The 17184-nt window shown below is 38.3% G+C and overlaps 3 protein-coding genes across 5 annotated transcripts in view; 1 reads left to right on the forward strand and 2 right to left on the reverse strand.

The window, feature by feature from the left end:
• The window catches only part of gpam (glycerol-3-phosphate acyltransferase, mitochondrial), a 35262-nt gene extending 28781 nt beyond the window's left edge, over positions 1-6481 (reverse strand). The window contains exon 1 of one of the 3 annotated variants that reach the window (XM_081393476.1): positions 6244-6481. The gene's annotated coding sequence lies outside the window, so the exon portion shown is untranslated. Of the gene's footprint in view, positions 1-583; positions 707-6243 lie in introns of those variants that run through there. The other 2 variants (XM_081393474.1, XM_081393478.1) reach the window with 2 other exon arrangements.
• A 1117-nt stretch (positions 6482-7598) lies between these two features.
• On the forward strand, positions 7599-10665 carry tectb (tectorin beta). The gene is made up of 11 exons (XM_081393453.1): positions 7599-8041; positions 8192-8267; positions 8384-8574; positions 8656-8807; positions 8917-8989; positions 9188-9291; positions 9382-9465; positions 9567-9729; positions 9811-9889; positions 9974-10006; positions 10199-10665. The coding sequence occupies exons 2-11, from the start codon at positions 8201-8203 to the stop codon at positions 10261-10263; spliced, it is 1011 nt and encodes a 336-aa protein (XP_081249579.1). The 5' UTR covers positions 7599-8041; positions 8192-8200; the 3' UTR covers positions 10264-10665.
• A 57-nt stretch (positions 10666-10722) lies between these two features.
• Positions 10723-17184, reverse strand: part of gucy2g (guanylate cyclase 2g) — a gene marked incomplete at both ends in the record, with an annotated part of 38146 nt that continues 31684 nt past the window's right edge. The window contains 10 exons of the mRNA XM_081392726.1: positions 10723-10866; positions 10977-11078; positions 11299-11390; positions 12822-12920; positions 13022-13196; positions 13487-13679; positions 14796-14936; positions 15029-15206; positions 15740-16064; positions 16216-16287. Coding sequence (XP_081248852.1) covers positions 10723-10866; positions 10977-11078; positions 11299-11390; positions 12822-12920; positions 13022-13196; positions 13487-13679; positions 14796-14936; positions 15029-15206; positions 15740-16064; positions 16216-16287 — 1521 coding nt within the window. The remainder of the gene's footprint in view (positions 10867-10976; positions 11079-11298; positions 11391-12821; positions 12921-13021; positions 13197-13486; positions 13680-14795; positions 14937-15028; positions 15207-15739; positions 16065-16215; positions 16288-17184) is intronic.

Raw genomic sequence — 17184 nt, forward strand, 5'->3', positions numbered from 1 at the left:
TGATCATGTTTAAAAAATAATTAATTTGTAAGAGTTTCAGGGCCTGTTTTGAACCCTATTCGCACCTTTAAAATGAATGCGCGCGCCTCCGATCCTGCGGTCAAGCCTCGCGCTACTGTAGCTGCATGCATGCTAGCCTGACCATCTTTGACTGAGTCTTTGTCAACTCAAGCACATTGAGCTCGAGCAAATTGCCAACAATAATCTGATCGCTTGAGCGCATGCTGCACCGTCAGGGCGTTTCGTCCTGAAAGCAGTGCACTCTGCATATCCAACCACTGCATCGGTTAACACTAACAGTGTGCTTTAATTAAAGCAGTTGTTGGGGCTTTTTACGTGGAATGTATTTAAGAAACACAATGCTTTCTGTTACGTATGCGATCAACGCCAAATCATCATATATTTTCATCTGGATTTAAAGTTCTGTGGTTTTGCCGGTGTTCGCTGCATCGGTTTACTCAGTGAGCAACCCCTTTCCCTTATGCTAGCTTGCTAACTACCCCTGCGCCCACCCTCATTCATTGAGCATTAAACTGAGCGAAATCCAAAGACAAAGCGTGGTATGTAAAGAGGAAAGTTTTACCTCAAGAATATGCCTTTGATGCGCCATCACTGTTGAAATTGCCCTCTTTAGCGTACCGTGAACCTGCTGTCGTCCTTGAGACTGCCCACTACCAACCGGCAGGCAGCACTACACTGAGATCATGACAGCTGAGTGTATTCCGCCTGCCCTACACTGTCATGGCAGTGGTGTAATTCTTCACAGAGCCGCTAAGGGTCGCAGTTAGATAGAATGTTTGAAAAGTAAAGACAGCTAACGAGGTTGTGATACTATTTATTTATTTTTTTAAATCACCATGAAATCAAAATCGATATGGATATGTTTTTTATGGAATATTGCGTTGTTTATTATAAATTATTTATCTGTGCACATCATTATTTTTTTAAAGGGGACCTATAAATACACTTGTACATGGTGTTTGAACCACTGATAATGACTGTTAAATGGCAATTTTTAATAAGCAGGAAAAATGTCCGACTTTAAACAAATACCCATTTAAATGCTTAGGATGTTTGCGTTGCAAGAATGTACAGGAAGACTTACTCAGTCAAATCTGAGAAATTGATTCAATGGCCCTGTCCCAAATGGCACCCTAAGCACTCGTGGTCTTCCTACGAGTCCGCACTTTCATGACGTCATGCTGCTTTGACTGTCGGGAAGTAGTCTGCTGCGGAGCCCGCATCTGTGCGGGCTTGGCAAAAGTGCGCATAGAGGGCGCATATCGACCGCAAAGGGGGCACTCGTGAGCACCCTTCTGAGGCCTAAAATGCCAAATGGGACACACTATGGTCTCACGGACTTAACGGACATGTGCACACGGCAGCCATTGTAAGTCCACAAGACCGAAAGTGCATATGAAGGGTGCCATTTGGGACAGGGCCATTAGAATGCATGAGCTCACTAGGGAAAACCAATATGGCGGCGTGGCTTCACTGTTTATGATGTCATGAGCTATCCAGTCATTATATAGATCAGTGTTTTGAACGAATGTGTGTCAGCAGTGTGTGTACACAACCACTCTATAATGGTAAAAATCCACCTACACCTCTTTTTTAATCCTCATAAATCATAAGCAAGCAGTGTCTCAGAACAAGCCATTTGCCTTGATTCTACCATATGTCACAAAATGCTTAGGCCCCGCCCACGACTGTTGACGCCCTATTAGCATAGACCCCGCCCTGAGTGAGTTGTACACAGTCCGCTATGTTTATCTCCTCGCCAGAGCATTTAACACCAGCATTCAAGTAAGAAATGTATTCTTATTAAAGCTACAAATGTTAGGCTATTCAATCAAGAGCAGTAAGTGATTTGCTGTTTTTCTTTTGTTGTTTGATTCATATTAACAGCTAGCCTGGCTAACGTCAGACCTCTTCTCATTGAGACGTGGTCTGGGAACCACATGTTCATTTTCTCGTATTTGAGGCGTGGTTTACGAATGCCCAGAGCTGTTTATTGGGCGCTACGAATGTCTATCAAATGCGCCTGTACGTAGCTCATAGCCAATCGTTTCAATTATACCAGATGACGTATGTAGAGCGACAAAAATTTGACGAGGAAGAAGATGATGGGTCAGAGATTTATGTGTACACGATGGCGTTCAGCTATCACTATCTAAGGCTGCATCGAAAGGTAACTTCGCGTCTGATGCCATGTTGGATCCATAGATATAAACAAACTGCTTCGGTGTGTCGCATAGACGTCGTCTCGTCTTGCTGCTCCCTCCCCGTTCTGTGATTGGTCCCCTCACTGAGGCGAAAATCTGCTCCTGGAATCCAGGCTGCCCAGCGGCGTGAATAAAATCGCGCTGCGCGCAAGGCAGCATGGGGAAACCCAGGCTAATTAACAGCACATATAGCAGTGTAATGTATTCGCTGGTTTCACTTTAATACACACACAGAGCTAATATACACATGTGATTTCTTTCCCTACTGTATACGCTCACAGACATAACCAACAAAGTTTATTAACTTTGTGTGTTTTTGACAATCTTGTGTGTGTTTGACAGTTTAAGCGTAATAAGATCTTAGTTTAATACTCATGGGATGCGCCGTCTGACATCCAGTGTGCGCTCAGAAAACCATCAGAAGTTTAGACTGATTTGGCTTTAAAACACATGCAGTCAGATAATAAACTTTCATGATGACGAAGAACTGGAAAGTCACATGAGCGTGATCACAATAGAGATGATAGTCAAAACTAAACAGATGTTTTAGTTTTTGGCAGAGTATGGGAGGCACAAGCTGTACAGGCTCCGCCCTCTTCTGGAAAGCGGGGTGGGGAGCAGCAGCTCATTTGCATTTAAAGGTGCTCTAAGCAATTTGGGTGACTTCACTTCTTGTTGATGTTTGAAGTATTGTCAAACAAAACGGAGGCTTGCTCGACCCTCCCTCCTTTTCATCCCGTCCCCTCCCCCTCCGTTCCGTGCTTCTTGAAACAGTCATGAACCATTTAGAAAAAACAAACTGGATTTACCCCCCTGTCCAGCAAAAACAGAGCCACCTGAATCTCGCTACCTTTTGAACGCTTTTTCAATGTAAATTCAGGACTTGGCATTCCTTCTCCTTTTCCCTATTCTTTGTTATTTGTTCACTGGAACGTCGTCTCTTTGGTCGTGTGTCGGCCATATCAAAATTCTCAAGAATATTAAATTTTAACATTAGTCGTTGTTAGGACATCTCTCCTCTAGCTAACTTCCCTCTTCATGCTTCTCTCTCCTCCACTCCCCTCAACACCCCCCTTCATGTGCAAGCGCACTAACCCCCCAACCCCCAATTCATTCTTATCGGTTATTGGCTGGAACGCTGTTTGTTATGTTTCATGGCCAAGGCTGGGCCAGTTTGTTTTCCTTGCCGTTTGTGGAGCCTAGGCTGTCTACAGAGTCCGTGTTTTTTTTACAGTGTGTCCAGGGGACAGGCAGCTAGCGGATAGTGAGGAGATGTTTGCTGGTTGTGACAAAAAATGTTTTGGCCTAAAAAACGTGTGACATCGCTTAGAGCACCTTTAAAGATACATGCATGAAAACGGCAGGTTTTTCCTTCCACTCAAAATGGGCATTTACAACATGGTATAATAAATGATCTGTTGAGCTGAAACTTCAAAGACACATTTTTGGGATGCCTGAGACTTGTAAAAAGGGGCATAATAGTTCCCCTTTAAAAAACAATGCTTTAGTGTGGATTATTACATCTAGCAGATGATTGCTGCACTTTAAATTAAACCTTGTATAGCCTACACTTGATCTTTAGATAACGATTAAGCTCCATGGTAGAACTTCTAAAGAGAACTATTTGCATGAAATTCACCTTACTAATCTGAATTCAGTGTTGATGTCTCGCAGTCTTTTTAAGTCTTGTCCAGACATCCTGCTGGGTCTTAATTGTGTATTCTCAAAGGAACAAGAACATTTGGATATATATTCTGGACACGTTCCTCTTTAATTATGCTAGTGTGTATACCAACACTTATTCTTTGGAAAAGAGTTTGGGATTCAAGGACATAAACTTCTTGTCACTGGACAATAAATATCCCATGTGGAAGTCTCTCTTACAAATACCAAGGACTTTTATCAAATTAAAATCCCATAGACTTAAAGAGGTCCAAGTCATATCTAGCAACCAGAATATAGATATTTATCAAGCCTCTTTTGACTTTTGACTGTGAAGAATCCTAGGACAGAAGTTTTGCACTTTCAAGCACTTCTTTTAAAAAAAAAAGATTTTTACAAATGTTTTTTACTCACAATTCCTACCCAATAAAATATTTGTATTGTATAAATGCCCATGCATGGAGTTTTATATGTGACTTTTCCAGGTCTAGAAATCACACTTTAAAAATTAGGCTTCCTTACAGTTTTTTTTAATGCTTGTTTCATTTTAAAGGGATAGTTTACCCAAAAATAAACATTCTGTCATAATTTACTCACCCTCAAGTATGAGTTTTTTGTTCTGTTGAACACAAAGGATATTTTGAAGAATGTTGGTAACCGTTTCCGGTCTCCACTAACTTCCATAGAATTTATTTTAATGGAAGTCAATGGGGACCAGCAACTGTTTGGTTACCCACACTCAACCAAGGACATAACAAAGGACTCATGCAGGTTTACAACAATTTGAAGGTGAGTAAATTATGATAGAATTTTCATTTTTGGGTGTACTGTCTGTTTAAAGTCATCTTAACGCCTTCGTGGTAGTTTACTAATGCCACCTGGTGGGCTTCCTGGTTAAGAACCTTTTCAAGGTGGTTGCCTATTTGCCCAAATTTAGAGCCCACCCCTATATATTCTGATATATGATTTGGTATTCATTCAATGTAAATAATTAAGCACCAAAGTTTAATAGTTTATTCAAATCCCTGTAACCCAATAACCCTATAACCAATAGCAAACACTACTTTTGTTTCTGGTTAAATTTTTTTGGGGGATTTTTAAGTAGTTCTTGGGACAGCGAGTAGATGAAAGTGCCTCTGCAAATGGGGCTACAGCAATTTGCATTGCTCTAAAGGCCATGATGAAAGGCCATCAAGAATGAGTGCCTTGCAGGTGATCGTCTCTTGAAGCCTCACAATGAATGAAAGATAGCACAAATATTTAACATTGCTTCACCCGATATTACATAATACAATGAAGTCTCGGGATACCTGAACAGCTTGAACACCTGGAAGGCTCTTCATAGTCAGCTGTAACGCTAGCTGTCCCTGGGCTCTGGGCCTCAGAGTTGATTTGCATCTGCCATAGTTTCCTCTCAGGCATTGCACTCTAATGTATCCCAATGGTCGCTTTCATTCTCATGGTAATGACCACAAGAGAAAGTAGCCTGTTCTATAATTTTATCACGTGGGATATCTGTTCCTCTGCTATCTGCACCTGATCGTTTTACATTAGCAGTTGTAATTTGCTAATTTTGTCTCTGTGTATGTTTTGATCTTATAAAAACAGTTTTTCTAAAATAAAAAAATAGTTGGTTACGATCAAGGCCTAATATGCTCTTTTTCAGTAAAAAACAAAAACAAACAAGATAAATGAAATGAATAACCTTAATAACCATAACTATGTAAGATAATTAGTGAAAAGTAAAAATAAATAAATAAGTTGAAAAAATATAAGATATATTCACTATAGTATTCCATATAATTCTTATTATTTTACATAGTGCTGTTATAAGAATGTTTAAATTTTTCTGAACATCCTTCAATCAAATATTCTACATATATTCTCTCAGAGCAATTCATAATATTTTTTACAACTTTGCTCAACAGATACATATACATATTGTTTGAATTATATTTTTAGTTCAAAACAAGTATTATTAATATTAAAATACTACTGAGAGCAGAGCACAATTAGCCATAATTTTGTTCTTTATAATTAAACACTGTGCCTCATGGGGTTTGAAACACATCTGTCAGCCACACAGAGATTAAGTTTTAATTGTGTTAAACCTTTTGACATCACTGCGACCAAACTAAACTGGCTGACCCTGTATCCGTGAGAATCGTGATTCATACACGTGAAGAAAGGCTAAACGGGGATACTCTCCTGTCCTAAAATTGAAGGAGACACACTGTCTGTGGATAAATGCTGCTTCTCTAAGTGCCCTGCTTTCCTTAGAGGCTGAAACACAATCTCTGTGAATGGCACATCCTTTGACTATCAGATTTTGTGTGCTTGTCTTCAGGATTCTTACCTTATCCAGAGGCCATCTTGATCTATATGGGCCCCATCCATACATTCTTTCTCGTATGTTTGATCACGGAAATCTTAAAGGCCCTTTGTGTGCTTGTTCCCCTGTGTGATGTTTTCGTGGAGTGTGACAGTACCAGTTCATATAGGTGACAACTTGGGTGGTATATCGCAAATCTAAGTGCTCTTGCCACCATCTGACTCATGTGGTTCCGGAAAAAGCTTGTTTCCTGACCTAGACTAGATTTTAACTTCCTGAAAAGGGTTGGGGGCTGTCTATACAACTTCCGTTGTTGTTATGACATTTTGCTTCTATTTTGCACTCTACAAAATGAAAATGTTCCGTTCTTGACATTTGGAACTTCCTTGGAATCTTAACCCTAAAATGCATACCTCAGGTCTTTAGTGACACGGGACGTCATTCATTACCCCACCTCGTTCATTTTTTTAAAGTTAGACATTCCTCAATAAATTAATTAAATATAACCAGAAAAATAAATAATTCCTGTTTTCCCATTCATTTTTTTGTAAAAATTGTATAGGGTCGCCAAGTTAACGACCCGAGGTGTGTAACAGTGTAAGTATATTTTTTCTGCACAACAATAATTGAATCTTTGATGACTGAATAAGTGCAATTCACCTTTATTCCACAAGATGACAATGTCTGATTGACAATGATGAAGTGACGTTTCACTCATTGTCACCGCAGAAAAAAAAACAAAAGAATAGGATGCATCATCAGCAAAACTTGAAATGGCTCAGCGATTTACTGCAGACCGAGTACTGAACGCAATCAAATATTAGTGTCACTTGATGGTAGATCTGGTGAAAAAGCTGTCAGCGATCAAAATATTGATTTTGAGGATGTTGAAAATGATAGTTTCAAGAAAGATCACAAATATGAGTCAGATGCAGAATGCATCTGACGAGAACAGAGATGATGGTATAAAACATCTGTTCAAACTGAACCTTTCCAAGCTCAAAAAGGTTTAATTAAGTTCTTCTGTAATTATTACTCTAATATCAGGAGAGTTTTATATTATCGCGACAAGTAGAGATCCACCCATGTTAGATATAGATCCGGGTCGCTAAAGACCCGAATATGTAATAATGATTACCAAAACATTCATGCATTTAAGGGTTAATGACTCCTTTAGTGAGTCCTTTCCCTCAAGATAAAGAGCATGAAGATTGTGCACAGCTGTATTACTCTTGGATCTGTTTTGGCTTAGCACAATGAGACTGACCTTAATGACACTGTGTTTCATTAAGAGGCGTCTGGCACGACTGGGTGCATTAGATAACTACTAATGACAATCCACTAAGTATTACATAACCTGGAGTGAGTCTAAATTGGAAGCTTTACAAACTCCCTAAAAAGATGCCCATTTCTATTAGATTTTTGAGTAGAACCCAAAAGTTGCAGGTGAGAATGAAACCATGAGACCACCAAGTTTATATCAGTAATGCATGTAAAGGGCTGAAACATTACTGGGAGATGGCTGAGAACATGGTCTTCCCCTTGAGACGTTGATCATTTAAAAGTCAATGTCTGGCCAGGACAGAGAGCTTTTGTGCTTTGCTTCACAATGCTATCACCAAAAGGCCTCACCAGACTGGCTGACCAAAGAAGCAAGGGGGGTTACTGCCTACCTGTGGACCTATAAAGCAGCTTTTGTGCTGTCTTCATTTGAACTCTGCTTTTAGGATTTATCATCATTTAACTGCGGAAGAACCACACAGGAACCATGCAAACCTTCTGCTAGAGACCTGAGCCAACACTTCTTCTGAACTCTGCATTGGTATGCTACAGATATTAAGTATAATTCAAATATTATGGAGCCTTTGCTTTGAAAATAATCAGAAAATGATGTATAGATAGACAATTCAGGTCATGAGTAAACATATCAGATATTTTATGTAAATGTAACAGTGCAATTCTCTTTGTCCAGCATTAGGAAATGGCAGCTGTTGGTGTTCTCTTGATTCTCCTCCCCATGACATGGGCCTGTGCACCTCAGAAAGCTGGTAAATGAAAAAATGAAAAATTTCCTCTCAGTGTGGATCAAAGGGCTGTGTATTTGTGGTTAGCATGATTTAATCGGCTAGATAAGCCTGACAGACCAATTTGTCATCTGTTTCAGATTACGTGATGGTGTCATGTTTTCCCAATGCCATCATTGCAAATGTGCCAGAATGTCCATATGGATGGGAGATTAGTCAGCTGTCCCTGGGCGGCGTGTGCTACACTGGAATTAACACTCCGGGCTTCTATCGTTTTACCATCCCAGACCTCACTCCTAAGAATCACTCATACTGCGGCACCCTGTCTGAGGTGAGATGTTTGATTGGTTTGATAAATTCGAATTGTTATTTCATTCAAAATAGCGCTAAAATTGATCTACCTTCCTTTTAGTATGTAGGAGGCAAAGACCCACGGTACATATTCTACAACTCAATTGTATCCAACGACTCCTCTCTCACTGTCCGGAACCAGCCTGTCAACTACACGTTCAGTTGCACTTATAAAGCGGCTTATCTGGTCAACAATGCCGTGTTTAGCCAAAGGTAGACCCCGTTACACTGATGTCAAGTCCAGCAGGTGTAGATTTCATGGAGCCTGTGCATTCTGACCCTTGACTTGCAGCGTCTTTACTAAACCCTCTGCTTCTTCCAGAGTGGCAACAGTTTATGTCAACAACGGGAGTTTAGGTTCTTTTAAGTCTCAGTTGTCTATGAACGTCTTCACAGTGAGTACTTCAGCTTTTCTCAAAAGTTTCCAGTGATGAAGAAAGTAGGCTACAAATGGGAAATTTCCTGACCATTTTATTTGACATTTTGTATAAAGGTCAAATTTGTTGGTTTGTTTGTGTAGTGAACTATATATATATTCCTCCCAAATGTTAACTGTGTATTTTTTTACTTTGGGTGAATTTTGTGGTTTGTAGAACTCGAAGTTCCTCTATGCAAAAGATGCACCGTATGTGATTGACACATCCGAGATTGGATCAGAGGTGTTCATTGGCATTGAAGCAAAAGGACTGAGTAACAGGCGAGTTGCTCAAAAGAAGTCAGTCTACATTTGATCAAATACACAGATTCACGTAGTCAGTTAAAAAGACTCTCTCTTTAATGTTTATAGATTCAAAGTAGTAATAACAAATTGCTGGGCAACACCTACTCCATATTCAACAGACAGGAAAAGGTGGACTTTAATTCAGAACAGGTAAGATTTTATTGTCAGTTCAAACATATTAGGTAGAATGTGTGTCAGTGTGATTCAATACTGCTCACAGGGTAATATATATATATGCTCCTGGTTAACAGTTGCTCCTTAGACAACACAGTCACCATATTTGAAAATGCCAAAGACAGTCGGTCCATGTTCAAGTTCAATTCGTTCCGCTTCCAGCGGCTAGAGAAAGTGTCCACCGTTTGGCTCCACTGTGAGGTCCAAGTATGTGACGGGGAGAAGCTGTTCTGTCAGCCGGTGAGTATCAGTGTCAACTTAATGCTATTGTAGTTTTAAATAGATTACCAGCTCCACTAAGACTCTTCTTAACTATCCAAGACTCCATGTACATCAAGAAGCACTGAATTTGAACCTGATCCAAATGGAGGGATCCTGACCATGGAGTTTCAAGTCAGAGGTATTTAAATTTTTTTCTTCTGCACGTTTCAAGTTTGAAATTCAAGAACATTTGTTTTAAAACCACATAACTCTCTGTGTACAGCACAACACTCTTCCAGTTTTGTCCATCTTGCAGGTAAGTCAATCAATGCAGTGCAGACACATAAATGATTTTCATATATGGATACTTTGTTTTAAGGTACACCACAGTTTTACACCTGCATTTAAACTCATTAAAAAATCAGATTTTTAAATTATCTTATAAAACATAAGTCACTTTTTAACTAAATGCTAAAGATCTCCCTTTTCTTACCCTTCTGTTTTACAGGCCCAATTCTGTGTCTGCTGTCCATATTTCTACTGAATGAATTTTTAGGATACTTCAGTTTGTAAAGAGGCCAAATCTGGGTCACTCAAATGCAATGAAACATGCCTTTGCACTTATACAATTACATACAAATACTTAAATATAGACATGCATGCACCCACACACCATACGTGTCTCAGGGAGTGTATCAACACATTCCTTTAAATGTTCCCTCGCATCTTTTTTTTTTTTTTTTTTTTTTACAGTTTTTACTTGTTTTTTTCCTTACATGAATATTGGTAGAACAATATCTGAAGGAGGTACTATCAGTTGGTAATCTTTAGTGTAACAGACGTTGAAACATTCTTGTTTTTATCCTGCATTATATGTGAAAAAAATATTCTTAGTAATTCAATTCTTTTAAAAGATGTTGTCTTGACATTGATAACTTAAAAAGAAAACTTTTCAAATAAAATGTAAAAAGTTTCAACAATATTTGTTGTAATGTCCTAATATCCAAGAACATACAAATCAAATTAGTCAAATTAAATATCAGGTACAGTAAGTGTGTGCATTTCTGTTGTTTTAGCCATGGCTGGGGTCCGCTGGATTGCTCTTCTGTCTTTAAAATCTCCATCATTTGCTGAAGTTGTTTTGGGTTTCTCCTGTTTAGACATGACAGTGCAAGACTGTCCATATATAGTGTGTCAGGTCTCCATATAGCACTTCCTTTCAATTTGTGTCATGACCAAACACCTAACACTGTAAATAAAATAACCATAAGTGGCTTGATACTTACATCTGTTCCAGATTTAGGACTTGCATCATAGTCCTGGCCAACGTCTGGAAACCTGAATCCAGATTTGCCTGTCAACCAGAAGGTTTTCTGTGTTCCCTTTCCCTAGAAAACACATCAGAGATCTGATTAGATGCACAGATATGGCATGACAGTAGACACTGTTTATAAGTCTGAGACCACCAGTTTATGTCTTAACATGACTTTTTTTTTTTTTTGCACTGTTCACAACCCTACATCATGCAGGTATAAATGTAAAAAATTATAGCAGATTTTAGTGTGATCTCAGACTTTTGGACTGTATAAAGAGTGGCATTTTACAAACCTTTATTTCAATATCGCCCCTCTCCTCCAGTTCAAAACTTCCATTCTTGAGGAGAATATCAGCAGTGCTTTGAGAGGTGTGGATTCTCAGTGCTGTAAAGGAAAAAAGCAAGAATTGACCTCGCATAATTAAATGAAACAAAGTATTTCAAAATATTTTTTACAGTTTTACAGAAAAATATAAATGCAGACTAATTAAATAGGTTAAATATAGTCTATAACCAGCCAACAGAGAACATTCTCAGAACTTTGGCTAATGTTCTGGCAAGGTTCTCTCAAAGTTATGAACAATTGTTCTTACAGAAACATTAATAGAATGTTTAGTGAACGTTAATCTGAGATGTTTAGTTGGATGTTCGTCTAACATTTTTTAAGGTTACTAATTGTTTCAGAAGGTTCAGCGAATGATAAAATGGAATTGCGTGAACAAAATACATGTATGTTTTGAACGTCCAGAGAACGTAATTTTTTTTAGAACATAAATGTTAGCTAAATGTTTTTTGACCATATTTTTGTTGGCTAGGTAACTGAGTTTAGTATATTTCTTAAAGCATATTTTTATTAAACACACAATGTAACACTCAGAAGGCCTAAGAAAAGGCCTCAGGTTATAGAGTGCACTGTGTTTCTCACATCAGTAGCTCTGAGCAAAACAACTAGCAGACTGTACCAATCACCAAATGCTACAATGATAGGGAGATTGCGTGAGATGGTTAGATGTTCTGCTGGCATCTCGGCTTTGTTGTCTCCAATAAAATCTAAGCTTTGGCATCTGGAACTCTGTGACTCGAGTGATTTCTTGCAAAGCGGAGAATACTTTTCCATGACAATAGTTACTAAAAATAATATTAAAGGGATAGTTCACTTTGAAATTAAATTTTGGTATGTTTTAGCTTACCTCAAGAGCATCCAAGATGTAGGTCTTTGTTTCCGCAGTAGTTTCAATTTAGAAATTTTTAGGTCAAACCGTTCTTGTCTGTCAGTCATATAATGCAGGTCTGTGGTCACTGTCTCAAAGAGCATGCACAGAGAAGTCCAAATGAAACAATTCCCCATCGTAAGTACACATTGAAGGCCAAAGACACGAAACGAGCGGTTTGTGTGAGAAACCAAACAGTATTTATATCGTTTTTACCTCTACACAACCACGTCCAAGTGATCTGAGGGCGAGCGCGCTTCCTGGTGTGTGACGTGTGCGCGCGTTCTGGCTTAGTCTGCGCAAGCGCCGGAAAGTGTACAAGAGGTAAAAGCAATATAAATACTGTTCGTTTTCTCACACAAACCGCTCGTTTCGTGTCTTAGGCCATCAATGTGTACTCACGATGGGGAATAAAATGATAATGATGAGGTGGTGACCTGACCTGCATTATATGACTGACAGACAAGAACGGTTTGACCTAAAAATATCAAAATTGAAACTACTGCGGAAACAAAGACACCTACATCTTGGATGTCCTTGAGGTAAGCTAAAACATACCAAAATTTAATTTCAAACTGAACTATCCCTTTAAGAAAAGTCCTTACGAAGACTGTTGCTCTCCATCCTAGAAGCCGTGTTTACTGTATCTCCAAATAAACAGTAGCGAGGCATTGTATTACCCACAACTCCAGCAACCACTGGGCCTGTATGTGCAAGGGACAGAAGATTTTTTTGGAGTATCATTTATCATCTCTTACAACATGTATAGCCCACAATACACTTATAGAACAGTATTCTTGCATACCAGAATTGATCCCAATTCGTAGGGCCAGTTTCTCATTAGGCAGATGCCTAATTTTGAACCTTTTGAGGGCAAAGAGGAAGTGGAGTGCCATAGTAGAGATTTCCTCAGCATGAAGATTACCGTTACTGATAGGCAGCCCACTGGCCACCATATATGCATCCCCTATGGTCTCCACCTACCAGAAAATTGAAATTGAAAAACAGACAGAAAATAATTGTTCATTAATTTAGCATGAATCAATAGCATTCATTAAGTCCTTCATCCATTTACATCACATTATACTGTAAATCTGGTTGTATTTATTTACACGGCATGTCTGAAACTCATGAAAATGATAAATAATGAGAAGCAAAATATTGACAGAATTCTGCATTCAATCTGAAAATTTTGACAGCCATACCAGCCCCTGTGTAAGGCATGAACGGGCACAGTTGCTGCATTCCGAGGTGAGTTTGCTTCACTTACCTTGTAGACATCATAAAGCTTGATGATCTCATCAAAAAGACTGTAGAGGTCATTGAGGAGGGTGACCACCTCCAGAGCTGAGCTAATGGAGCACATGGTGGTGAATCCCACAATGTCAGAGAAAAAGATGGTCACCATGTCATAAGCTCTAGGCTCCACTGATTTCCCAGCCATTAGCTGATCAGCAATATACCTGTAAGAACAGACTGTCATCACTGAAAATACTAGTATTACGCATAACATGTCAATGAGTTTTTATCAACACTGAGATTTGAGGTCAAAATGTATATGAATGTATAGGAGAAAGTGTACGGAGCCCTTAAAGGGACATGGTGATTGGGGGGGGGGGGGGGGGGGATGAGATGGGATGGGAGGAAACATAATCTTTACATATACTCACATTTTAAATGGTTCTGTGGTGTGATCAATTTTTAAAAGTATAAAACTTTCATAGGGTCTCCCAATTAATAATAACAGTAAATAACTAAAAACTCACCAGGAATTTACAGGATTAAGGAGTATTATTTTACAATAGAACAGAATTATCAGAAATTTACTGTGAAATCAATGCATGCTGGGTCATTTTCTTACAAATTACTTTAAATCAACAGCAAACATCACAGTAATTCACTGTTCTTAAGAATTCAGAAATTGCTTATTGAATTGAATTACAGCAATTGCTTTACTGTGAATTCACATTATAAATCTGTCTTTTGCACACCACTGTAAAAAATGTAATTGTTTACAACTGTGATTGTTTTGAAATCAACTTAATGGTGATTAGCGTTCCATTTACTTGGGATCTTATTCATATTTAAATTTCGGATCTAGCCCATTCAAAAGTGTGTGAAATGAAAACATTTGTTAAAGCGATGATGTCACGTACGGTACAGGTTGCAATGATCGCACGACGAAGGAGAATAAATAAACAGTTTTTAAATCACAAAATTCTACAGGAACTCGCAGGAGATCGTAATAATATAACGCAACCACGAGTGCAGTTAGATACAAGAGAAGTACTGCGAAATTACTGTGAAAGTAATGTAATTATTAACCTGGACTATACTGTAATTTCACACTATTTTTTTAACAGTGTAAGATTTTATATTATATGAATAAAAATAATACTTTATTTTAAGAATACATAATTATACCATTTTAAAATGTTTTTATGTCTACCCATATAAAATATAACCATCTAGTATGTAACTCTGCTTTGGTGGCAATGTTTGTTAGCTGATAGAAAGAGTAATGAAAAACACATTAGCAAAATGTCACTGTCCCAATGACGCTATAACAGTTTGTTTACTTTGGCAGCATGCTAGATAGGAGCTTATCAGCTCTGCTTTTCTCTGCTGTGAGCTGATTGGTTCTCTCCTCCACTACTTCCTCCAGGTGATTTGCGTATTTCTCAAGTTTGCTCACCATGTTGTCCAGGATATTGGTATGGCTGGAAATGAATAAAACAGCTTAGAATAAATAACACTAAATACATTTAGGAGTGTCAGGATCATTGGTCAGACAGCTACATAAGATGTTCACCTTTCAGGACATGCCTCACGCAGTTGTCTCCTGACACTGGTGAATGTAGGTCTGTGGTCTGGGTTCTCACTCCAGCAGGCTTTTAACAAGGGAATGAGACGTTCATCACAGATGTCAGCAGACAAGGTTGGTCGAAGGGGCTCCTCACTCATAGGGGTCCTTAACTGCTTGATAATCTCTAATGAATGTAATACAACACACAAACTGAGAAGCCAAACTTAATTCAGTTGGCCCTGTAATTATATGATATTATATTACATTTTGAAATGGACCTGAACCTTTAGAAAACAATATTTTTAAAAAATCTAAAGAATTATGGTATGATATTGGAGAGTACGGAGCTCATACTCGAGAAGGACAAAACACTGAAATTTAATTCAGAGGCTCAAATTGAGCAAAAATATGCATTTGCTGATATTTGTATGGCCAAAAGTAAGCTGAAATTCTTACAGTTTGTAATATAAATAGCAGTATAGCAGTAATAACAGTATAGCAGACTACTTCAATAAAATTTATATACTGTACTGTAAATATCAGATGTCACTCTATATCTCCCAATAATATGTCTTAGTAAGATGATATTTAAATACTTAGTTTTATGATCATAGCTCTGTTGTTTTAATTTTGTGGGGGCGAAATGCGATACAATGATGATTTAAAGATTTCACATTATAGGGATAAGAAATACTGTACAACACAATAAAGCATTACCTTTTGGTTCCAGGTGAACGTCATGGTATGGGCCCACCTCTGAACTGTACATCAGCTCTCGCATGATTATGGCAAAGCTAAATACATCTCCTTTCTGGCTGCCGTTGAAAGGGTAGTAGACTTCTCTCAAAAACTCAGGAGCAGTCCAGTACATCTCTTCATACTTTGGATTTTCCAGTGAGATCAGTCTTTGTTTGCTGCCATGTTTGAACTCCCACAAGCCAAAGCCAGAGAGTTTAATCTGCAACCTGCTGTCCACCAAGCACGTACTGGGCCTCAGATTTCCATGAGACTTCAGACTGCTCTTATGTATGTACTCCATGCCCTGTAGAGAACATACAACAATAAAAGGTCTCACAGTAATAGAAAAGCAGACCAGCCTTGTTCCAAATCATCTTTCCTAGTGGATATGCATATTGTTGTTATAAATAAAATATAATGCAATGAAGGACATTACATTGAAACAACATACTCACATTAACAATGTCATAGGCAAAGGACAATTTGAACATCCAGTCCAACTCAATTTCACTGTTCCAAAGAACATCCTGATGTTTCAAAAGCAGAATAACAGATATACTAAGAGTCTGATGATGTGGGCATGTTATATATATTTCAAACTTTCGAATTAAACTGGTGATAAACAATGATATTTCTATATTAAATGTTTAAAACAATTCTGTTTCTTTACAGATTTTCACTGTATTTTAGAGGCAGCATAAATGCAATACAATATATAGTCCCGCTCATTTGCAACTATCCGCACACACAATGGCACAGGTTTTACGCCGGACTTTCTCGTTCATGTGTTATTTAGTTTCTAGTTATTTTCTTTGTCACGGTCTTTGCCAGAGGCCTTGTTTGTTACTTTGGGTTCTCATTAGTGCACTCCTGTTCCTTGTCTCCATTAATTCCATTATCATTCTCAATGTATTTAAGCCCTCAGTTTCCTGTTCTGTGTTTGTCATTAAAGGTTATGATGTGTGTGTAATGTTTGATTGGTCTGTTTTTATTAAAGTTCCTTGTTTTATTGATCATTCTGTGTCACAAATCTCCATTTGGATTCAACTACATGACACATCCGTGGCAACTAAACAATAAATGTGGTAATATAATGTGCATATTAGTATGAACAATCAGTAATTAAGTTTCACAGTTAGCTATAAGCTGTATATGTTTGAATTACTAAAAAGAACCAACTCATAGGAATTGTTTGGCAAATGAATTGCACAGTATGTGCAGTGATAAGAGTGATTTGTTTGGGAGTTGTGTTTTCAATTCAATAAGTATCTGATCTGAGTATTTTAGTACAATGTTTCGGATCCCCGGTCAATCGGGGCAATCACCCACAGTGGCAGAGGAATAGACATGCTAGAACTGGTTTCTATAATTGTTTTTAATGGAACAGTTCCCACTCTGTGGAAGCTAATGGGGATCCGAATAAA

Source organism: Scardinius erythrophthalmus (genome assembly GCF_964197995.2).
Source record: "Scardinius erythrophthalmus genome assembly, chromosome: 18".
NCBI lineage: Eukaryota > Metazoa > Chordata > Actinopteri > Cypriniformes > Leuciscidae > Scardinius > Scardinius erythrophthalmus.

Excerpts from the sequence above, each read along its gene's own strand:
- tectb (XM_081393453.1), top strand. The coding sequence starts at position 8,201 with ATGGCAGCTGTTGGTGTTCTCTTGATTCTCCTCCCCATGACATGGGCC. Across the intron at positions 8,268-8,383 it reads CTGTGCACCTCAGAAAGCTG|ATTACGTGATGGTGTCATGT; the intron begins GTAAATGAAAAA and ends CATCTGTTTCAG. Across the intron at positions 9,730-9,810 it reads AGAAGCTGTTCTGTCAGCCG|ACTCCATGTACATCAAGAAG; the intron begins GTGAGTATCAGT and ends TAACTATCCAAG.